The sequence below is a fragment of the Pseudorca crassidens genome, chromosome 9 (genome assembly GCF_039906515.1).
Source record: "Pseudorca crassidens isolate mPseCra1 chromosome 9, mPseCra1.hap1, whole genome shotgun sequence".
In the NCBI taxonomy this organism is placed as follows: domain Eukaryota; kingdom Metazoa; phylum Chordata; class Mammalia; order Artiodactyla; family Delphinidae; genus Pseudorca; species Pseudorca crassidens.
This window is the reverse complement of record NC_090304.1, coordinates 51,481,698-51,504,821: the sequence shown is the minus strand read 5'-3', so window position 1 is coordinate 51,504,821 and position 23,124 is coordinate 51,481,698. Positions and strand designations below refer to the sequence as shown.

At 55.8% G+C, this 23,124-nt stretch overlaps 2 protein-coding genes across 9 annotated transcripts in view; both read left to right on the top strand.

Annotated features, from left to right (window-relative positions):
* STARD10 (StAR related lipid transfer domain containing 10) overlaps positions 1–3,764 on the top strand; it is a 34,292-nt gene extending 30,528 nt beyond the window's left edge. For 3 of the 5 annotated variants that reach the window (XM_067750257.1, XM_067750258.1, XM_067750260.1), the window contains 4 exons: positions 385–488; positions 1,145–1,262; positions 3,067–3,119; positions 3,347–3,764. In XM_067750257.1, the coding sequence (XP_067606358.1) occupies positions 385–488; positions 1,145–1,262; positions 3,067–3,119; positions 3,347–3,592 (521 nt within the window). In that variant the 3' untranslated portion in view covers positions 3,593–3,764. Of the gene's footprint in view, positions 1–384; positions 489–1,144; positions 1,263–2,167; positions 2,280–3,066; positions 3,120–3,346 lie in introns of all 5 variants that reach the window. The other 2 variants (XR_010946173.1, XM_067750259.1) reach the window with 2 other exon arrangements.
* A 1,767-nt stretch (positions 3,765–5,531) lies between these two features.
* The window catches only part of ARAP1 (ArfGAP with RhoGAP domain, ankyrin repeat and PH domain 1), a 63,230-nt gene continuing 45,637 nt past the window's right edge, over positions 5,532–23,124 (top strand). The window contains exon 1 of one of the 4 annotated variants that reach the window (XM_067750238.1): positions 5,532–5,676. Coding sequence is in view for 2 of the 4 variants with exons in the window: in XM_067750236.1 (XP_067606337.1) it covers positions 6,153–6,199 (47 nt within the window). In the remaining 2 variants the exon portion in view is untranslated. The other 3 variants (XM_067750239.1, XM_067750236.1, XM_067750237.1) reach the window with 3 other exon arrangements.

The following is a 23,124-nucleotide window of genomic DNA, read 5'->3' as shown; positions in this document are numbered from 1 at the left end:
TTCCACACAAACACACATGCACAGTCATGTACAAAACCCACAGCCACATGCCACCTACTCACAGTCACACATTTCATGGACACGCTCACAGTAATACTATTGTTTTCTCATACACTCACATTCACATATGCAAACAGATCAGGCCAGCAAGGTAAGGGCTGTGTGAGGCTGTGAGGAGCAGGGATGGCTGGATGCAGGAGGGGAGAGGGTTCTGTGCTGTCTCTTTGCTAGTTGCAGAAACTAGGTCTGGTGGTGGTGGTGGGGTACATGTTTGGACCGGGGGAGCTGCCAGTTAACCAGGCATCCCTATGTCTCTGGGCTTTGCCACGACCTTTCAGGCAGGCAGGCCAGCGGTCTGGCTGAACTGTCCCTTGCCCTCTACAGGGAGGTGTCCAAAGCCCCTGAAGAATCGTGATGTCATCACCCTCCGCTCCTGGCTTCCCATGGGCACTGATTACATCATTATGAACTACTCAGTCAAACATCCCGTGAGTCAACCTGCCTTCCCTGCTGGGTGGGCAGGGGAAGATGCCAGCTAGGGCTGGGCCAGCAGACCTAACCCAGGGAGAGGACCCTGGCTGCTACCAGGACTTCTCTGTGACTTCAGGCCAGGCAGGAAGTCTTCTGTCCCTGTTTCCTTCCTATACAGTGAGAATAATGGTTCCTGTCTTCCTGCTGGGGCTTTCAAGCAGATGAGGAGAGGGTGGTGTGGGCCATCACTGTGGACAAGTGGGTGGGATGGACTGGCTGGGAAAGGGGGAGCAAGAGGTGAGAGGTAGGGTCCTCTGACCCTCCCTGAGTCTGGGTCTCCATGGCAGGCAGGACAGGCAGGTGCAGCTGGCCTGGGCAAGGGTGTGTGTGTGTGCGCGTGTGCGTGTGCACGCGCTCATGCACGCCCATGTGTTTGCTCATGAGCCCTGACCCCAGACTTGGGTCTTTCTAGAGGGGAACAGGGGAAGCTTAAGAGGGGCAAGGATGACTCCTGACTCCTCCCTTTCTCCTCACCCCAATATCGGGCCTGGCCTGGAGTGGATGCCAGGGGATGTGAACCAACTCTGTGTGTGTGTGTGTGTTAAGTGTACTTACAAAGACACCTTCTTTTCCCACACCTTGAGTCTCACCTCCCTGTGCCTTCCATCCCCAGAAATACCCACCTCGGAAAGACTTGGTCCGAGCTGTGTCCATCCAGACGGGCTACCTCATCCAGAGCACGGGGCCCAAGAGCTGCGTCATCACCTACATGGCTCAGGTGGACCCCAAAGGTGAGGGCTTGGCCCTGGGATCATGGGATCCTTCTGTATACCGCAGGGGATGGGGCTTGATCTACTTGATCTGCTGGGATCCAGAAGGGCCTCTGTTGGGAGGTGTTTTGTATTTGGGGGCATCTACACCCAAAACATTCTTTGAACCGAAGTTTGAGGTTTTACAATGGTTTGAAAAGCAAGGGCCAAGGTGGTAGCCACTGCTCCATGACGAAGCTTTTAGCACTCTTCATGGACTCCCGCTCCCCCACGCTCTGACTTGCTCCCTGCTCACTGGCTGCTCCCACTCTGCCTTGTTGGCTTCCATCCTGAAGGTCTGGGTTTCCTAGGCCCCAGTGCTTTTTCCCTTGGGAGGGCTCAGCTACTCCCCAGGCTTCTGTGGCTAGGTTGACCACATGTTTCTCTTTGCTGAGATCCAGATCCCTGTGGCCATTGGCCTCTTGGACGTGTCCCTCAGGGTGTCTCTTAGGACCTGAGGCTCCCTGTGTCCAATGATGAACTTACTGTCTCACTTCCTAACTTGCCCCTTCTCCTAAGTCTCTTCCCTCCAGTCACTCATGCCAAAAACCTGGTGGTTGTCTGGGGTCCCCTCTTCTCAGCTCCCAAATCTAGCCACTAATTATTGATTTTACCTTCTAAATAGCTCCTAAATCTGTCATTTCTTTCCATACTCAGCGACCTTGTCTGTCCATACAGCTACCAGAGGAATTTTTCCAAAGGACTTATTTCCTTGTGACTCTCTTCTGCTTAAAATCCTTTTGTGACTTTCCATTGCCCTCAGAGTAAAGTCCAAGCCCCCTCCCCAGGTTTCCCAGTCCCTCCTCATAGCTTACACCTTCCTACCTATCTAAGCAGCCCTTTCCCTCGGCCTAGAAACACCTCTCTTCCCTTACTCATCCCTCCAGGGCTGCTTCACCACCTCTATCCCTGATACCCAGAGGACTTGCTGGCTCCCTGCCCTGTGGACCCATCCCCCTCTAGCAGAGTACTTGGCATACTGTTGGGGCCCCCCAGACAGTGAGTTCCTCTCTCGGTCCCCAGGGCTGGTCCAGGGTGGGTATCACTGAGTGAATGTGGAGTGAGTGGAGGAATGGATGAATGACTAGAGGAGGGGTAAGCCTTGAGCATCTTTGCCTGGGTATGCCCCCAGCACCACCGAGGGCCCACTGGCCCAGGCCCAGAGCTCCCCGGTACCTCACTGAGTAAGTTTATTGTGTGTCAGAGGCAGAGCAGACACTTGGGAATCAGACAGGGTGGAGAGCTGGGTTGTGGATTCTAGGTCAGGACAGGCTGGAGTGCTTAGCCAAGAGGTCTATGTAGCAGCTAGGCTTCCTGGGCCAGGGGGCTTGGAAGGACAGGCAGAGCAGCGGATGAGCACCAGGGCCATTCAAGGTAGAGGGACTGGGTATGAGAAAAGGGAGGTCGGTGTGAGTAGAGGGGAGGCAGCAGGTGGGAGCTCGACTGGCCAGGATTTCAACCCAGGTGTTGCCTGAGGTCACCTAGGACCCTGTGGTTTTCTTTTGTGTAGCCCTTGGGCTCAGCAGAGGGCAGAGGCAGGGGGTGGTGGAGGTGGGGGGTTAACAGAGTTGAGCCTGAGGACCATGGTCTGAGGTAGAAAGAGGGGGTGAAGATGATGAAGTCTTATAGGACTTGCCTCACAGCACCCCCTCCCTAAGGAGAAGAGCGTGTCCTCCCTGGAAGCCCCAGGCTGGAGTGAGGGGGCTGGTATGTGTGTTTGTGGGGGGCTGGTTCCCTGAGGTTGCTGCTTCCCTTTTCTCCTCACTACCCGTTCCTGCCCTCATAGGCTCCTTACCCAAGTGGGTGGTGAATAAATCTTCTCAGTTCCTGGCTCCCAAGGTGAGTGGCCTTGGGATTGCGGGTGTGGAGGTTGGGGGAGAGGGTTCCAGGATGAGGGGGTGGGGTCAGGGGCGGAGCTAGGGCTGAGGGGCGGAGTTATGAAAACCGGATCAAGAGTCAGGATCCTGGGAGCTGCGGACTGAGCCGCTGGAGGGCGCGGGAGGGGATGTGGTGAAGACAGTTCGCTCCCACCTCACCCCTTACTCGGCGGTGCGGCGACTCCGTAGGCTATGAAGAAGATGTACAAGGCGTGCGTCAAATACCCTGAGTGGAAGCAGAAGCATCAACCGCACTTCAAGCCGTGGCTACACCCAGAGCAGAGCCCGTTGCCGAGCCTGGCGCTGTCGGAGCTGTCTGTGCAGCACGCGGACTCGCTGGAGAACATCGACGAGAGTGCAGTGGCAGAGAGCCGGGAGGAGCGCGTGGGCAGCGCGGGCGGCGAGGGCAGTGATGACGACACTTCGCTCACCTGAGCGCAGCACCACGGCAGGGACCGAGACAAGACGGGGCGGAGCCCAAGGGTGGCGGATGCTCCCGCGCTTTCTCCCCTCCCCCACTCCTTGCGCCTCCTGGGGACGCTGGGCTCCGGCCCAGGCTGGCGCTGCGGCGTGGCTGGACACAGCCCCAATAAACGGTCCCACAGACTCAGCCGGCTCATCACTGTGCCTGCTTCCCACTTGCTCAGGGCACAGGCGCCACCCTCGGTCCCTCTGTTCTACAGTTCATTTTGTTAATTTTATTATTGATCACATGGACTTTGCTCCTTTAGATATCCCCTCATTTCCCGATGTGCAGCTCGGAACACACCCCCTCCTGTCCCTGGTGTGTTCATTATCCTTGCATCCATTCATTAGTTCACTCTTCATCCATCCACCTGTCCTTGTTGTGTGTTCATTCGGCCATTCACTGCAAGCTATTTGGCTGCCTTTTGCTGCTCTAAGAGAAGGAGCAGGTCTGGCCAGAGGCCCGGGGTCAGGGGTCAGAGAGTGGGCTTCTATTGTAAGACCTTCAGCCTAAGGCCACCTGGGTCCAACCTATGGACTCGGGGTCTGACACTCTCCAGTTGTGACAGAAAGAGGGGCAGAGGTCCTTGGGGGCAGCATGTTCTGCAGGGAGTTTGGGGGTTGAGGTGAGTGTCATCAGACTCCAGTGCAGTGGAGGGACCAGGCCCTGTGACTTGAGCCCTCCCTAGATCATTTAGAAGACCTCAGGCCTGTGTTAACAGAAAGGGAGGGGCCTCCAACCCCTTGCCAGTGGTCAGATGCCAGTTCCCTGATCCTGTGTTCCACCTGGCTGCTTTGATGTCTAGGCTTTGAAGTCTAGAGGGATGCCTGGGCCTCTCCTGTTCTCTGTAGCCCACAGGTGCCCTCTGCTGCCTGAGGGTCACCCCCGCTATCAGGTCGGGAGGAGGGCCCCGTGCTCCACCCCTCTCCAGTGTTTTTGTACCCCATATGAATTTTGAGCCGGAAGTTCTCCCCAAGTTCTGGCCTTACCCTCTCCCGGTAAGCGACTTAACTTGGCCTGTCAGGAAGACGCTTGGAGTCCACTTTTTCCTAGAGAGGCAGGGTGAATGTCCAGTAGGGGTAGGCAGGACATTCTGTAACTCACCAGGACTTGGCCAGTTTACCCAATACTGGCTTTGTAACTTTGGGCAAGCCCTGGAACTTCTTTGGAGCCTCATTTCCTAATCTATATCCTGGGGTGATGATTTTTCACCTTCAGGCAGATTGAGATAAAAGGAATAAGTTGCCCAGCACTGGGCTTGGCATGTAGTAGGTGCTCAAATTAATGACACCCAATCTCAGCCCTGGACACAGGACCTAGGAATGCCTGCCAAACCCCGGACCCTCGACCCTCATCTGTGTGTATGCTGGCAGGATGGGTCGAAAGCTCCCATTCTCTAGGCCAGGGAAGTTGCCTGGCAGCCAGGACCTCAGGCTGCCACCTTTATAAAGCCAAGGAATCCTTGGGCCCTCTGACTAGAATCTTCCCCACCACCCTGCTCCTGAGAGATGTGGGCCCAGGGAGAGAAATAGGATTTTCTCGAAGAAAAGTGGGTAAGGACTTTCTGGAGGAGGTCAGGGACTGGTCTTCCAGCTTCCAACTGCCCCTTTCCGCTCTGTGGGTGGGGCGGTTTGTGGCTTGTCCCTCCCAGGGAGAGGGGCGGCAAGAGGCAGAGAGACTCAGGAAGAGATGAAGACTCAGAGGGCGGATGTGGTGGAGGTAGACCGGAGCCTCAGGAGACGGAGACGGACCTGTGAGCAGCGAGAGGGACAGGAGAGACGCAAAGATCGACCTGTCCGCAAGGCGGGCCAGGCTAGAGGACTCGAACACCCTGACTAGGCGTGGCCGGGAAGGGGGCGGGTCCCTGGGAAGGGGGCGTGTCCCTGCCCCCTTCCCGGTCCTCCCCTCCCCCGGGCGTCACGTGGGGCGGGCGGAAGCGCCCGGCAGGGTGGGCGCGCCCGGCCTGTGGCCGCGACTTGGCTGCACCAGCGTCAGTGGTGGCCCCGGGACCCCGGGTCCCCGCGTCCCCGCGTGGAGTCTTCGCTCAGAACAGGTCAGTGCGGCTGCCGGGCCCTCCCCGTCCGCTGCTCCTTGGCCAGGTGTGGCCAGGAGTTTCCCCATTCCGCAGAAGGGAACGCCGAGGCCGCGCGGCGACTCTGCGCCCGGCGGCTACTTCCGCGGGCGTTTCTCTGGGTCACGTCGTCTGTTCTGACTGGTGGTGGTGATGGGGTCGCCTCTGGAGGATGCGCGGTCGGGCTAGAGACGGTAGGGAGGAGGACGAACCGGCGGGACAGGGGGCTTCCAGCCTTCAGCCCTTTGGCGTGAAGTCTCTGACGTTCCGGAGCCAACTCGCCCTCGGGCACCTTGATTTTCTCATCGGTGAAATGAAGGCTCCCACTTCGTTGACTGCGGAGACCCTTACCGGTCTGCAAGTTCGTATGACCTTATGCGCTGGACCTGGGGCTCCACTGATCTTGGGCAGACTACGTCCGGGCTCTGCGCCTCAATTCCCCACCAGTAAATGGGGGCATGGCTTCCCAAGAGCCCCTACCTGGCCCAGTTGCTGCAAAAAGAAAGTGTGTGTTCACTGAATGGGGTCAAGCCGGGAGTGGGTTATTGGGACTGGAGAGAGCAGACTCCGAGTGCAGCCTGAGGGCATGGGGTGGGCGTTTGGTCCCAGATCTCCAGGGCGTGGTTTTTAGTGCTGGGAAACTCTGGTCGGTATCTGGCATATGCACCCTCACTCCCCCAAAGCTCCTGTCCTGGGGAGCCTTCCCCAGTCCCCAGGGCTGCAGGGTTGGACAGATATATGGAGGTACTCAGAGAAGGATTTGACTGTTTGCCGAGCAAGGTCCAGACAGAGGCACCCAGGATACCTGTCCTCGGAGAGCAGAGTGTCCAGGCTAGGAGAGACCTCCCAGCAAGCTCATTACAGGGTAGAAGGAGCCCTGCGGAGTCAGAAGACAGGTGCAGACAGGTACTGGGATGGAATCAGGCACTGGGACTCTTGGAGGCCCAGGAAGGAGGAGATGGTTGGAATGGGCCTTGGCAGTTAAGTGGTAGTTCACAAGGATAAGGACCCTCAGAGGAGGGTAAAGCTTGTGCAGAGGCAGGAACTTGCATGGTGTGTTTGAGGAACGGCAAGGAGATGGAAGTGGCTGGAATGGGTAGCAGGGGTAGAGTGTAGAGAGAACCAATCCCCCGGTCCCGTGGCTGGTTGAGGGTTGTCTAGACCCTGGCTTGGGGAATCCTATCTTCCCATTTGCTGCTTGCTCACTGGAATAGGGCAAGAGGGGGTTGTCCCAGGCAGAGCCCTGACAACTGTGAGGTGGAAGTGGGCAGATTGCTCCCAGGCCTCCCCAGTCAGACCCAGCCTCACCCCCACCATCTCTTGGACTCCAGCCGTGCCTTTCCACACAAACCGCCTCAGCCCTTTGTGCAGGTTGCTTGTCCTCCCCCCTACCCTACAGAAGTTTTCTCCTCTTCCAAACCTCCCAGGTCCTTTGGGTCTTAAGAGATGGGCCTTCTCCTGCCTAGCCTTTCAGTGAGTGCTGTGTAGGGCACCACTTAGGAAGGGTCTCCTTGGAGCTCTGTGGGGAAGGGGACTGCAGAACCGTGGGGATGACTGGGACCTGGGATGGTCCCTGTGCAGCCACCAAACACTATGTGACTGTAAGTTCCCAAACCTCTCCATTTCTCCATCTGCTGGGTTGGGTGATAAGCCCTGGCCCCATGCTCCAAAGAGAGACTGCTGGAGCAAGAATTGGGCCTGAGTCTAACTCCTTCCCCCAGCAGTGAGTGTTTGAATGAAGAAAAGGGAGAACCTGGGGGGAAGGGGTCACTTCAGAGGGGTAAGGGGCCTCTGAGAGTCCTAGGGGCTAGTTGTGGACTAGACTAGTACAAAGCCCTAGGACAGAGGGGAGTCCCCTCCACTCTCCGGGGGCCCTCTCCCCTCCCCACCCCACCCTCCCTTTGGCCAAGCTCAAAGCCAGCCAGCTGATGCCCAAACAAGTGGCCTCTGTTCCCAGGATGGGGGGAGGGGAGGCAGGACCTGGGCTGCAGGGCCTGGGCTGCAGGCCCGTCTGTCCAGCACTGACCCTGGCCCCCCGTCCTTCACTCTGGATCTTAACCCTTGGGGGCCTGAGATAGGCCCTGGACTGCTTGAAGGCTGGTACCCCTTACCCACCAGCTGCCCCCGCCACCCCACTTTAGGGTCCCAGGGGTTCTCTTGCAGCAGGAGGGGGTGCCGTAGGACATGAATTGGAAATGGAGAAGGAAAGGAGGGAACGGAGGTGGGAGGGAGGCTGAAGCAGATATGGCCATGTACAGAGATCACTTGGCCCAGAAGCTTTTCTCATAGATGAGGAGACTGAGGCCAGGGACCAGAGCTCAGACCAGGATCACACAGCGAGCCCTAGTGGGGGTCAGGACTGACCCGACTCCTAGTCTGGGCCCTCTTGGGGAGAAGAAAGGGAAAGGGAGGGACCTCTACTTGATTTGAATACCTACGGTGTGCCTGACACTGCGTATTTGTTAATTTATTTAACTTTACATCATTCCATGAGACAAGGGTCATCCTCCAGTAAGACAGGGGAAGAAACAGCCTCGGAGAGAGCTGAGTAATAATATCAGCGAGAATGACACCAGCAAACATGCACACGGCACCTTTGTGGGCACTATTACGAATGTTAACCAGTTTCATCCTCCCAACAAGCCTAGAAGTTAGGCACCATTCTACAGGTAAGGAAACTGAGGCACAGAGAGGTTAAGTAACTTGCCCAAGATGATGGCAAGTTAAGTGGTAGAGGCAGGGTCAGGACCCAGGCGTTTGTTTGCCTCCTTTGGCCTGACTTCCCCTCCCCCAGCCTGACGTCACTCCTTGAACGCAGTCCAGGGTCCCACTCAGTTAGGGGCTTTCCCCTGGGTGGTGGCCAAGGCAGCCTCGAGCAGAGTGTGACCCCAGCCATGCAGACCCGGCCCTCCCTTAGGAGCAGAGTCCAGTCCTTGGGGCGGCCCCTGTCACCCCCTCCTCTGGTCTCTGTCAGGCTGGACTCTTCCCCCTCCATAGCCCTGCATGGAGGGGCACTTCATGTTTCAGGAAGGGGCTCTGCACCAAGGGTCTGAACAGCAGGAGGGTGTGGGGAGGCCCTCAGAGATCCCCTACAAGTACAGTCCCAGTGGAGCTCAGGGACTCAACACCAGTATCCCCAGCCCTGATCAGAGAGGACATCTTGTTCACCTAGCCCCCCTCCACCCCCCCCCCCCCCACTGTCAGGCCCAGACCTGTAGATTCCAATCAGGGTTCTGGAGAGGACAGTCTCAGCCCCAAAAGGCAGGTGACCTCAGGTTCAGGGATGGCCTGGGGTGGTGGGGAGGGAGGGCAGTGCATGGCTGGTCTTCCACATGACCTTCCTGTGGAATTTCTCTCTGTCTCATCCTTTGGAACATAGTTCAGAAGGGAAAAAAGATTCTGTCCCATAAACAGGGCGTCTGTCCCAGACCATTGAGACAATCAGAGTCGCTGGGAGGGGATGTGGAGTTAAGTGACCAATTCAATAACAAAATTATTATTTAATAGTAGTAATAATAGTAGCAGTAGCTACTGTTTTTTTGGAAGCTTACTATGTGCCAGACACTGTGCTAAACATTTTATGTACTGATTTCATTTAATCCTCAACAATAGTCGTATGGGGTAGGCACTGTTCCCATTTTACAGGTGAAGAAACTGAGGCCTCGAGAAGTTAAGTAATTTTCCTGAGATCATTTATTATATAGAAGAGCTGGGAGTCTGAATTTCTCTAGCTTCACAGTGAGAACCCTGAGCACTGGGAGACACTGCAGGCAGACAAGATCCAAACCCTGTGCTTCTCTGGGAACTCCCAGTCGGGTGGCAGGCAGGGACTGGAGGGCCGCCGGGGCAGATGACATTACTGGTGACGTGCTGTGGGGATGGGATGCCTGTTCGCAGGCTGGACTGGCTTCTGTCAAGTCTTAGCCCCCAGGGGCCCAGCCCTAGGATGAGCAGCTCCTGCCCACTCTTCTTGTCCTGTCCTGTCCAGTTTGGACTTTGTTGAGTACAGTGGTTCTCCTTTTTACTGCTGAGGAAACTGAAGTCAGTAGAAGTTAAGTGACTTGTCTAGAGTCTTTCAGCTGAGGAAAGGGAGAGCTGGGACTGGCACCAAGGGAGGGGGCTCTGAGGCCTGCACTCTACCTCCCTGCCTGGTCAGGGCCTCCTGGGCCTCGGAAGCCCTGAGCTTCCTTCAGATACTGCTCACCTTGCCTTGTCACAGTGTCCAAGTCTTTCTCTCTGGCCAAACCAGGAAACTGATTCCTCTCAAGGTGCCTGGGGTTTGGTACAGCTGGGTGTTAGTGACTGAACGAACAAACCTGGGGAACATGGTTGCAGAGCTAAGAGGCCAAGAAGCAGAGACCAGCTGTGGTCAAGAGTGTGACGCTCATGGCCAGTGGGGTCCAGAGGAAGATTCAGGGGTCAGAGCGCATCCCCCCTCCCCACTGGGAAGGAGAAATGTGGCAAAATCTTCCTCCTCCTCATTGTTTTCATTGTTGTGAGAGCAAAAGATTGTGAGGGCAATTGGGACAATTGGGACCTCTCACAGCCACTCCTCTGTCCCCATTCCCAGGGCAGGGAACTGGAGGTCACACCTGGAATCTCAGCTTCCCAGGGCCTTTGGGGGACCCTGGCCTCACCCTCCCTCCTTCTGGCCAGGCCAGTGCTGGGGTGGCAGGCCCTAGGACAAGGGTAGCGGTAGCAGGGCTAAGCTACCGCTTCATATTGCTCCCCTCCCCCACAGGTGCCTGGGTCTCCTGTGCCACCTTCCTTCCCTGCCCCTGGGCATCCCCTTCTCTCCTTCCCTCCCCTCCTTCCCACCATAATGCTGGGGCCAGGGCTCTGCCTATAATCAGGCCTGGAGTCAGGAGCTCATGGTCTGTCCGCAGTCTCTGGTTCAGTGACAGGCCTTGGGTTGGTCATGGACTCAGCTTCCCTGGAGCTTCAGGGAGGGAGCAGGAAGCAGCAGCACCTGGGACATCCCAAGCCCCCAGCCCCCAGGTGTGGACAGGTCAGGACAGAAACCAAACAGCGCAGGTAAGGGGGGGCCGGGGAAGGGCTTCTCCATCCCTCTCCACTCCGGCACTCCCTCTCCCCGCATTGGGCAGCTGGGATTTTAGGATTCTGAGTCTTGAGACTGTGGGCATTGGGGATCAAGGATTCTAGGGTTTTATGTGCCAAAGATCCCCAGCTTCCAAATTTCCGAAATTCGAGGTGCCGAAAACCTGCAAAGCTTCCAGTTGGGCTGCGTGGATCCTGAGTTGAGGCTGAGCCCTGTGCCACACCTTTGGCCAGCTGGTGCCAGACAGACAAGGCCTGGAGAGTTTCTTGGGGCTGCTTGGTGGTGGTGCCAGGGGGGGAGGCTCTTCATGCCCTTTGCACCCACCACTCCCAGCAGACACCCCGTTGACACACACCTTTCAAGAAATCTGAGAACCAGGTTCTGGAATGGACTAGGTGGTAACAGAAGAGATAGCCAGCTTAATGGGGGTGGGGAGGAGACAGACAGGGGCCAGGCCTCCTCTTCATTTGTTGGGGGTGGCGCTGTCCTGGATGCCAGGATGGGACTGAGAGGAGGCCCAGGGAGGGCTGGTGGCTGACTGGGTCACAGAGCAAAGCCTGGGCTGTACTGCCGGGCGAACCAGTTCCTCTCAGGGCCGGCATGGAATGTGGCTCAGCAGGCCCAGGTCCAGCTTTGGAGTGTCAAAGCCAGGCTCAAGGGCTCTGAGGGGTGGTGGACAGAGACCTGGGCCCGGGAGCCCCAGGGGAGGCCCTGACCCTCCTCAGGGGGCAGGGAGACTGGACCTTGGCTGAGGGCCTTCTAGTAATTCACAGTGCCTCTCCAGGTCCTTCCGGTGCGCATGTGGGCCTGTGGGCACAGCAGTTGCCCTCAAAGGGCCCTGGGCATGGGAGCGGGAGCTGCCTCATGGGGAAGAGGGCTGTTCCCTCCCCAGGAGGGAGGTGCCCTCCTCTTGGAAGACTTCCTGGCTGGGTGAGCTCCTTTCTGCTGCACACGCCTCTGGGGGGGGGGGGCGCCGTGCGTGTTCCTGTGTGCGCACGTGTGTGCTCTCAGGCCCAGAAACCTCCTTGGAGGACCTGTGCTTTTTCCTTTGTTTGGGTGCGATCAGCATTCCATGTCCCAATGCGTTGGGGTAGGAGGTACCTGGCTCGGCACCCCTTGACGTGTGAGCTGGATGAGGCTCTTACCCACTTCAGTGGGGACCTTCCCCCAAGCGGGCCGCGGTCTAGTTCTGCAGCTAAAATGTGTTTCCAGAGGCCCTGGCCTGATGGGGAGAAAGGGCCTCCCTGAGCTTTGCCAGATGACAGCAGGACAGCTTTGGGGTGGAGTCTCTCTTGCTTGGGAAAGGGGTGCCAGAGCCTCAGCTAAAGTCCTACCTTTTCCCTCAGACTGGGGCTGTTCCTCTTGCTGTCTCCTCCTTAGCTCTAAAGATGGATAGCTAAGTCTAGGGAGGCCAGAGATCCAGGGAGTATCTAATGGTTCTAGTGGTTCTGTTCCAGGACGTGAATCAAAACACTCCTCTGCCTTTACTGCCTGTGACCTGAAAACCCACCTTTCTCAATGCAGGGCTGGCCTAGCCACTTGGAGATGGAGGGTTACTCCAGTGTCTCTGAGGTCACCTGAGGGGACCTCCCCCTCATAGTTCTTCCAAGGAATAAGCTAGAGGAAGGGGATGGGGTGCTCAGGCTGGGGGGCCTGGGTCCTGTACTGACTCGTGTGGCCCTGGTTGGGTTCTTATCCCTTTCTGGGGCCCACTTTCCCCTTCTGGAAGCAGGAGGATTGGATTAGGAGGTTCCAAAATGCCTAAGGAGCAGGTGCTTGGGCATGTGGGGAGCTAGGAGAAGGCAGGGCTGGGGTCTGGCAGGCAGGAGGCTGGAGCTCTAACTGGTGGGCGCGAGCAGAATGGGAGGCACCTGGTCCTGGGGGCCTAGAGGCCAGGTTCTAGCCACGCTCTGGCCACTGATTGCAGTGTGACCTTGGACAAGTCATCACTTGCTTGGGCTCCTTGCTTTTCACGTGTAAAATTGGGAGATTTCATTCAAGCAGTAGATATTCACTGTCTGCCAACCCTGGGCTGGTAGCTGGGGATGCAGGGAAATCAGACCCCAGTCCTGCCTTCAGGGAGCACCCAGCCAAGGCTGGGGCAAGAAAGAATGTGTGTGTATATGTGACACAGCGACAGATAGTGGCATAGCAGTGTGACCCAGGCTGTGACCGTGGGAGCCAGAAGCTGCTGCCTAGAGCAGGTGACACTTGAACGTGAAGGGCAAGGTAGAGAAAGATGTTCCAGGCGGAGGGAGCCTGATGAGCAAAGTCCTGGAGGCCAAGTGTCCAGCGGTGAGAGTGGAGGGAATGAACCTGGAAAGGGGGAGTAAGTGGCCAGACCCAGAGGGTGGAGGCCCTTTGAGCCCCACTGGGTAATGGGGAGCCGTGGGAGGGTTAGGCAGGTCAGGGAGGGGGGGATTGGTCTCAGAGATTTCTGGAAGTCTGCGGTGGTTCTCACCTGCTCTGGGGAACAGGACTTGCCCTGTGTGGGTGAGGGCTCCCCCAGCAGTGTTTATCGGGCCAGCACAGCAGGAAGTGGCAGGGGTAGCCACAGAGGTGGAGAGAAGGGGCAGGCCCAGCCACGGAGGGTGCCAAGGAGTCTCAGAGTTGAAGCTTTCGCTCCTAGACCTCTGGACGTGAACCTTAAACCTTGGCACCTACCTCACCCAATTGTCCCTCACCCTGCCCGTGTCACGGGCCCTGTCTCAAGCTCCTGACCAGGGCGAGCCATGCCTCTGTAGACGTCCTTTCACCCATGCCCCCAGTGGCCAGACACTTCTACCACTGGGGATAGAGCCGTGAATGAGACAGTGCCCCGTACTCTGGTTGAGGAGACTGACAATGAACAAATAAACATATAATACAGTGTCCGCTAGAAATAAGGGGGGTGTCGAAAAATGACGTGGGGTCAGGAGAGAGGGACTGATGGGGGGCACCTCTTTAGGCAGAGTGGTCAGGAAGGAAGGCCGTGCCGTGCATTTGAGAGGGCGCTGGGAAGAGTATGGGAGTGAGTCATGCAGGTGTCTGGAAGAGCATTTCAGGCAGAGGGAACTCGGGGCCCAGCCCTGAGGCAGGAGCACTCAGAGTCGGTTGGAGTAACAGTGAGGCAGGCACAGACCATGCAGGACTGGTGGGCCTTGTCCTGGCTTTGGCTTTACTCTGAGGGAGGTTGGAAGTCACTGGAGGGTGAGAACTGGTAGGTTGGGATCTGTTTTTGTTTTTTGTTTTCTTAAATTTACTTATTTATTTATTTATTTTTGGCTGCGTTGAATCTTCGTTGCTGCACGAGGGCTTTCTCTAGTTGCGGCGAGTGGGGGCTACTCTTCGTCGTGGTGCACCGACTTCTCATTGCAGTGGCTTCTCTTGTTGCGGAGCACGGGCTATAGGTGCGCAGGCTTCAGTAATTGTGGCACACAGACTCAGTAGTTGTGGCACGCAGGCTTTAGAGCGCAGGCTCAGAAGTTCTGGTGCACGGGCTTAGTTGCTTCGCGGCATGTGGGATCTTCCCGGACCAGGGATCAAACCCCTGCCTTCTGCATTGGCAGGCAGATTCTTACCCACTGCGCAACCAGGGAAGTCCCTGGGATCTGTTTTGAAGGCATACATTTATTCCCCACAAGCCCATTATACAGATGATGAAACTGAGACTCAGAGAAGTTATGTGAATTCTTAAGTCTCACAGCAGTAGGACCCCTGTCTGCCTGCCTCCCTGCCGCCCCACGCACCCTGCTGCCCTTCATGGCTTCCTCTTGTCTGGACAGTGAGGCTGAGTGTCTTAGTGTGGCCTTCAAGGCCCTTCTCAGCCCACACTCATCCTCCCTCCCCTCTCCTGCCTGACTTCCCTGCTCCTGGTCTCCACACTCTCCCCTCTGAGGAGACGGAGTGGAAGGAGGGGCTCCTGTGTGATCTTGGGCAACTTACTGAACCTCTATGAGGCTCAGTTTCTTCCTCATCTGTAAAGTCAGGTTTAAACCATCCACTTTCCAGATCGTCATGAGGATTATATGAAACAATCCATGTAGCAGGTTTGGCACAGCGCCTGGTAGATGGGAAGCACTCCATAACCATGGCCTTTTGTCTTTCTAAGCAGGGATGGCAGGGTCAGATAAGTAGGTTAGAATGTTCCCTGTGAGTGAGTCTTTCCTTTCTGTTGTCTGGTTATAGAGTCGGGGAGGCTGAGGTCCCACATCAAACTGGAGGCCAGAGCCTGTGGGGCTGGTCCCCCGTCTCCCCCTCTCCCTCTTTTCCTTTCCAGCCCCTGCCCCGCCCATCTGGTCACCTCCACCCACCAACACAGGAGCTTCCTCTTGTCAGGTGCCAGCAAGGGGCCTGCTGATCACTGGCTTTCCATTGCAGGGGCCGCCTAGGGAGAGGGCAGTGTCAGGTCCCTGTTCTCTTGGGCTGCTACTTCTGGGTGCAGAGGAGCCCCAGTCTCTCCTTCTGGGTGGGCAGGCACATCAGGTGCCCAGTTGCCTCAGAGAGGATGGAGTCAAGCAGCCTTCCCTTCCCCTCCCCCATCAGGCCAGGGCTGTCCTCAACCCCTCTGGTGTGTAGTGAGGCTCTGACTGACGTGACTCTGGTTCTGTCCACCTCACTGCCAGGGAGTGCCCTGTGCACTCCCATCCTCCCTGTGGTTAGCCCTGTTTCCTCCTGTTTCTGCCTCATTTGCAGCGTTAAGAGCTCCCCCGCTGCCAGCTCCTGCATGGGGGGCAGTTGTGACAGAGGAGGATCGTCCTGGAGTCACCCTGTGGTACCTCAGGCCTCCCCCTCACCCAGCACCTTTGGTGGGAGAGGTGCTCCCTGCCCTGCCTGGGGAGTCCCCAGCCCAGGAGGGCATGTCTGTGACTGAGGGGCCGGGGGGCCAGGCCAGAGGCCGTGCTCTCCTGGTGAGAGGGCACCAGGTCTCCACAGGTGCTGTGCGGCTGGCTGGGCACCCCTTCCAGGTGAGAAGGGCCTGAGCTGGGACCTGAAGAGTAAAGGGTTGGGGGCGTAGGGCAGGTGGATGTGGGTCTGGGCTGGGGGGTTCAGGTTTGGAGGAGCTCTGTCTTGTGGGGGGGGGATGGTTAGAGGAGCAGGTAGAGGGTGCTCTGGTTGAAGGTGTGGGGACCAGAAGGGCAGGGAGGAGGGCCCAGGGGTCAGATGGGCTGGGGAGGGGCAGTGGGGATGGAGAGGAGGGATGAGTCAAAAGCGAGGTGATAAGGAGGCAGTTAGAGGAAGGCGAGGGCGTGGTCCAGAGTGATCTGTCTGGAGGTGGGGGAACTGGTAGGGCCAAGGAGGTCAGTGTGTCTTGGACTTTTTTTTTTTTAATTGAATTATAGTTGATTTACAATGTTGTATTAATTTCTGCTGTACAGCAAAGTGATTCAGTTATGCATATATATTCTGTTTCATATTCTTTTCCATTATTTTTTAATAAAATTGACCATTGTAACAATTTTATTTATTTTTTAGAAATGCTTATTTATTTATTTATTTATGGCTGTGTTGGGTCTTCGTTGCTGCACGCGGGCTTTCTCTAGTTGCGGCGAGCGGGGGCTACTCTTCATTGCAGTGGCTTCTCTTGTGGAGCACAGGCTCTAGGCACGCGGGTTTCAGTAGTGTGGCACACGGGCTCAGTAGTTGTGGCTCACAGGCTCTAGAGCACAGGCTCAGTAGCTGTGGCACACGGGCTTAGTTGCTCCGCGGCACGTGGGATCTTCCCAGACCAGGGCTTGAACCCGTGTCCCCTGCATTGGCAGGTGGATTCTTAACCACTGCGCCCCCAGGGAAGTCCCTCCGTTATGGTTTATCACAGGATATTGAATACAGTTCCTTGTGCTATGCAGTAGGACCTTGTTGTTTATCCGTCACAGACTTTTTGACAGGGCCTGAAAACCAAACCTTTTAACTATCAGCTTCATTTATTGTGAGTTGAGGTACTTCAGACATTCACACTTCATCCTCTCCAGGGTGGAGAGGGGTTTGGGCATGAGGGGGGCCCCCGGTGAGGTTTGGGGGAACGTGGGTGAGGGGCAGGGCTAGGATGGAGTCAGATGCTGTTTAGAGGACAAACCACAGGTACCCTGGCGTCTCATGTTCATAGTGACCCTCAGTCCATTTCTCATTTGAAAGTCTGTGGCCTTCAGTCTGGCCTCCGGATCTGTGGTTGGTGGGGAGGCGGGGATATCATTTGATAAACTGTGTCTTAGACCTTCAGGAAGATAAGACAGTGAGGGAGGGGTTGAGCTTTGGGGCTCAGTTTCTCATCCTCCAGTCCAGATGGCCCAGGACATCAGTTTCATTTACGATAGTTCTCTTGGTATTCTGTGCATGTTATATTGAAAATCACAAAGCTACTTTATAATGATGGTTTTGGGGAAGAAACCGGGACAAACTCATTTCTGATAGACTTAAAATGCTTTTATCATTGTAATTATGAAAGTGATATGCAACTGTAAAAACTTTAAACAGTACAGACGAGGAGGTTGTAGAAAGTGATTAGTCTTTCAAGATTTGGGGTGGGAGTTAGAGGTAGGCCTGAAATTTAGGTCAGGGCTGTCTACTGTCCTTTAGTCTTAAATGTCCATTGATTATTAATAAAACTAGTTGTACATTTTATTAGGGCGATGCTGAGGGGGCTGCCCTAAGGAGGTTGTTAAAATATCCTACCTCTCACCTAGTCCACTGGGTGTGGATGTGCGTGTTGCGCACTGCCCAAGGGTACCTGGCTGGGTGCAGGGAGAGCTGGGAGAGGAGGACTGAAACTCAGCCTGTCCTCTTTGCTGAGCTGCATGCCCTGCTGTGGGGCTCCTGAAGCAAGAGACATTTTTTTCTAATTTGCTCAATGGTCCCACCTAGGGTGGAGGCAGCCCCGCTTTCCCCAGGAGAGGCGAGTGGGTGAGTTCACTGTGGGGCGGGGCATATGCAGTGCCTGGGGCCCCCCAGGAGGAGGTCCAGGAGGCCATGGTGTATCCACCCTGGAGCCCTGCTGGGGGATGTGGCTGGAGGCAGGGTGTGGGGGTCACTGGTATCTGGGGAACTGAGAATTTCAGGGTGCTGAAGGCGTCCAGACTAGAGCCTGGCTACAGGGCCAGCACCAAGGGCCCCTCTGGACGGGCCCGGCCAAAGCCTTGGGGCTCAGAACAGGAAGTGTCTATCTTAGCAGCAGAGAAGTGAGCAGATGCCGAACGAGTGTGGCTTCTAGTACACACATGGTCATGTGTCATGGTCATCTGGGTGACAGCTCTGTTCTGTGGAGGGGGAAACTGAGGCTCAGAGTGTGACATGACTTGCCCAGGGCTTCAGGCAAGAAGTGATGGAGCCAGCACTGGAACCTGGTCTTGCCTGGCGTCCTGCGGGGATAGGGTTCTGGCCTGGAGCCAGTGGCCCCCAGTTCCCCACCAGATGGCTGAGGCAAGCCCTGGGGCCCGGACTCAGTCATTCCTCTGCCCTGAGGGCTGTTCCTTGTCAGCCCTCACCACTCCTGTCAGGCCACATCACAGATGGGATGGGGCAGAAATCTGGTGCCTGGGCAAGTGACGGGGCGGAGGTCCGGGGCTGCGGTTAGGGCAGGAGACCCCAGTGTGCCTCCTTGGCACCCATATGCCGTGGCCACCAGTCCCGGAGAGACACAAAATAGGCTTCTGGGTCTGGGGGTTATAGTCAGCTGCCTGCCTGAGGGCCGCATCTGCTGCCTTGCCTGGCAGAGCTGGAGGGAGTTGGCTTCTGCGGAGGGGCGGCGGCCGCTTCTGGGCCAGGCACCCAGCCCCCACCTAGTTCCTCATATCTGAGGGAAGTGTCTCCAAGTCCTCTTGCCTGTGTTAACAGAGCCCTGAGAACAGCCAGGAGGGCAGCAAACGAGGGTGGCCCTGCCCCCAGGTATGAGCTGGTGATTGGGCTGGGGGGACTGGGGTCAAGGGGCGTGGGCAGCATCGGGCTCTGGGCAGTGGTACACAGTGCGGTTGTTGGTAGTGAGTATGGGGACTGAAGGCTGTGCGTGTGGCTGCTAGGCGGGGTGGGCGGTGTGTGAACCTGGAGGCTGTGTGAGCTGTGCATTTGTGGTGTGTGTGGGGTGTGCATAGTAGACCCAGGCCTAGCTGGATATGTAGTGCTTTTAATTCCTGTGTGGAGAGCTCTGAGGGCTCTCCTGAGTTCTGGGCGCTGGGGTCCCTGCCCAGCCTGCCTAGGATGGGGTGGAGTGCTGTGAGGCGGTGGCGGGGGGTGTTGGGGGGTGGACGAGCACAGGCCGCAGGTCTGAAGCTCTAGGCCCACCTTCCTCCCCTTCCGCTCCCCCCACCGTTGGGCCTTCCCTTGAATCCAGAGCACAGCTCTGTGCAGACAGGGGGCTTTGAAGATGCAGTTGGGGAAGGGTCCTCGCTGAGGGGACTCCAGAGCTGAGTGGGGAAGGAGTTGGGACTGTCAGGGCTACCGGATCCAGGCCTGACTCATTCATTCAAATCAGAATGCAAAGGAGGCTTACACCCACATGGGCGACCAAGGGCAGATCCCTAAACCTCTCTGGGTGTCACTACTGTCCTTTCACATCTCCTGTTCCTGCCCCACTGAACTCTCCCCATCTCTGGATCTGCCAGCTCCTTTTCCGTCCCCGGGTCCTGCACACTCAGCTCCCTTTGCCTAGAAGTGCAACCTCCTACTTATGCTCCAAGGCCCAGCTCAGGAGTGCCCTCTGGAAGCCTCACTGCCTCTGCCAGACAGACAGTCACATCCTCTGAAGGCCCTGTTGGCTCTAGCAAGTGACCTGGGCAAGTTTCCATTTCACACAGCCTCCATGAAATGGGGTGAAAATCCCAGGCCTTGGGACTGTACCGGGGATGATTCGGGTGAAGGTGGAAATCTGGTGGAGGCTGGGCATGCAGTGGATATTTAGGAAACCAAGGAAGTGGGAGTGTGCTTGTCCTTAGCTAAAACTCAGGGCTGCCTTTCTGCTGGACTGGCAGTACTGGTGTCCCTAGTCAGTAGTGGGCAGGGATGGCGTGAGAGAGATGCTGTGCTGGGACAGAGAAGGGGCGATGAGATTTAAACTCTGCCATTGGGTGTTGGAAACGAGGTAGTTAAAGGACAGAAGGATGAAAGTTTTGGCTCCAGCAAGAGGGACTCAGGCCATACCTGCAGAAGGACTGGTTGGCAAGGATTAGGGAGATTCCAGACAACCCTTACTTACCCCTGGACTGAGTGCCCTTGTGAGCACAGCCAGTTCCTGGGCTCTACTGTGAGGGTAGGGGAGACAAGAAGGGGTACAGGGGTACAGGCTCTCAGGATACCCCAGGCCAGGTTGGGGGTTGGGTGGAGATGGACCCCCCACAAATCGGACAACCAGGAACAGAGCAGGAGCAGCACTGAGCTGCATGACTCAGCCTCTGAGGCTTAGGGGCCCAAGGGGGCAGTCAGGGAGGACTTTCTGGAGGAGGCAGCCTGGAATCAGCACCTGAAGGTGGGAGGATGTGGTTCATTTACCCATTGACAACAGACAGTTTTGGGGGCTTCCACGTGTCAAGCTGATGCCTGGTGCAAAAAGTGAAATGGAGGGAGTGGTGGGCCAGCTGAGCCCGGCCGGGGCTTGGGGCATGTGCTGACAACTTGGGCAAGTCACTTCCTCCCTGTGGGTGTTTGTTTCTTCATCTGTAAACGGCAGGGCTGGAGCCAGTCGAAGGATGGTCGGAGGAGCTGGACTTGAGGACACTGGGAACCATGGAAGGGGCTTTGAGCAGGCGTGGGACAGTGGTTGGCCCAGTGGAGAGGGGCTGGAGGGAGACAGGGTAGAAGCAGGGGCAGGGTGGGCTGGTGTGATGGTGAAGCCTGAGCTGGGCCCTTAGGGTTAGGGGAGAGGGGAACCCCCCAACTTGTGGCCATTGCTGTCTCAACAGGATGACACTCTCCTCTGCTGGTCCCTGCTTCCTTGTGGGTGGAGATCCAGTGATGTGTCATAGCAGCCGAAGGGCTTAAACCTCCAAACTTGGCCAGGATTAGGGTGGAGCAAGTGAGGCAAAATAAGTGAGTGCAAAATATGAGGGAGGGGGTGACCAAAAAGCTCAGTGATCAAGGTAAATAATAATTTTAGGAAATATTTAAAAAAAAATTTTTTTTTTTTTGGCTGCGCTGGGTCTTCGTTGCTTCGCACAGGCTTTCTTTTAGTTGCGGCGAGCGGGGGCTGCTCTTCATTGCAGTGCGCGGGGTTCTCATTGCGGTGGCTTCTCTTGTCGCGGAGCACGGGCTCTAGGTGCGCAGGCTTCAGTAGCTGCGGCGTGTGAGCTCGGTAGTTGTGGCTCGTGGGCTCTAGAGCCCAGGCTCAGTAGTTGTGGCACAGAGGCTTAGTTGCTACGCGGCATGTGGGATCTTCCCAGACTGGGGCACGAACCCGTGTCCCCTGCATTGGCAGGCGGACTCTCAACCACTGCGCCACCAGGGAAGCCCCAAGCAATATTTTTTTAAAAATCAAAATTAATGAAAAAGATCCAAGATAAACAAAATATCAAAAATTTAAATAAAGAGATTCAGTATCACTCATTTCTTTTCTTTGCCTCAGGCTCTAGCATGGTTTAGCAGGGCACTGCTCCAAACTTCTTTTTTCAAGCAGCTGCCTCCTCCAGGAAGCCTTCCCTGACCCCCGCCTGGTGAGGGCCATGTGGGCTGTTTTCGCCGGCTGGGTAGTATCTGACACCCTCCAGCCTGAGATTCCTGGAGGGTGGGTACACGTCTGAGGTCTGGCTCATGCTTCTAATGCCTTGAATGAGGTTGTCCTAGAGGGGTGTCAGTGCGGAGTCCCAAGTCTGACCTTGGCCTGAAGCCTTTAGTGTAGGATTAGGAACTTGAGAGAGGCCCAAGAAGGGGCTGGGCCCTTCTCAGGGACAGAGGTGGTTTCTGTTTCCCAGTCCTCATCATTCCAGTAGCCTGGTTGGGCCATCATCCATCATTCCATGTTGAATCTTGAGAATACTGCCTGACTTGTAGCAGCTGCTCAGTTAGAGCTTGTCACTGTCGAGAGGCAGTGAGCAGACTGGTTAAGAGTTTGGAGCTGCACCGTCCAGTAGAAATGTAATGCGAGCCACAAGTGCAATTTGAAATTCTCTAGTAGTCACATTAAAAAGAAACAGGTGAAATTAATTTTAATAGTATATTTTATCCAAATATCCAAAATGCTATAATTTTATTATGTAAGAAATAGAAAAAATTATTGAGATATTTTATATTCTTATTTCTTTGTACTAAGACTTCAGAATCCAGTGTGTATTGTATAGAGCATACTTCATTATGTGGCCACTTTTGGAGTTTCAGGAGCTATATGTGGCTACTACTAGTTACTGTATTGGACAAAGCAGGTATAGACTATATTCAAATTGCCCCTTCCCAGCTGTGTGACTTTGGGCAAGTTGCTTAACCTCTCTGTGCCTCAGTTTCTTCATCTTAAATTGTGAGGTATTACCTCATAGGGTTGCTATGAGACTTAAACAAGTTAATGGAAAGTGCTTTAGGTGCGTGGCATATAGTAAAGACTATTTACATTGTCTTATTAAATTCTTTTTAAAAATCGTCATTTGAGTAGCACTGCCATTTTTTGCCAACTCTTTATGAAGTACTAATTACTTAAGATTTATTTTTGAAATATTCACTTTTAAACCATACCTATTTTAGCCCCATCCTAAGAGATAACTGAAGTCTACTTAAGATAAATACCTAATTAGTTAATTTTGCATGTTTACCCGTACCCCCTAAAGTCATCCTGCAGAGACCAGCAGTTTGTGGTTGACCCTGCCCTAGTGGCAGGAAACGTGGCTCTGCCCAAGACCTGGCCCTTCGACCCACCCTCCCGAACAGAGCCCGGGCCGTCTGAGCTTGCTGGTGGCCTGCCCTCAAGGATGGCCGCTTCTTTCTCCTGCCTGGAAACACCTTCTTTTGGTTTCCATACACATTTAGGAGCAGGAACCCTGGGGTCTCACGCCCTTGCCTCGCTCCTCCACCCCCCAACTCTCAGGCTTAGTGGAGAGGGCCCTGTCTTCCTGGGTCTCCCCAGGTTCCCTTTGACAGGCTCTGCATTGTGGGGGCCCTGCCTCAGTCATGCAGCTGCATCTACCCCCTCCCCATGTCTTCCCTGGGGGCAGTCCAGCCTCCTGGCCAGGCCTGACATCCCTGCTACAGCCACTGGTCCTGGGGGAGGGCCAGAGAACGGGGTGTCCTGACTCCCCTCTCCCGCTGGTGTGGCCTCCACCTCTGGGCAGGCCTGTCGTTGGTCTGCCTCCTCACGCTGTCCTCACCCCCGCTGGAAGGCTTCCTCCCTTTAACCATCGCCTGGTTTCCATTAGGCTCCCTGAACCCTTCCCTCTCTTCCTTCTCTTTCTCTACCCTCTTCCCTGTCGCTCGCTTTTTTACATCTC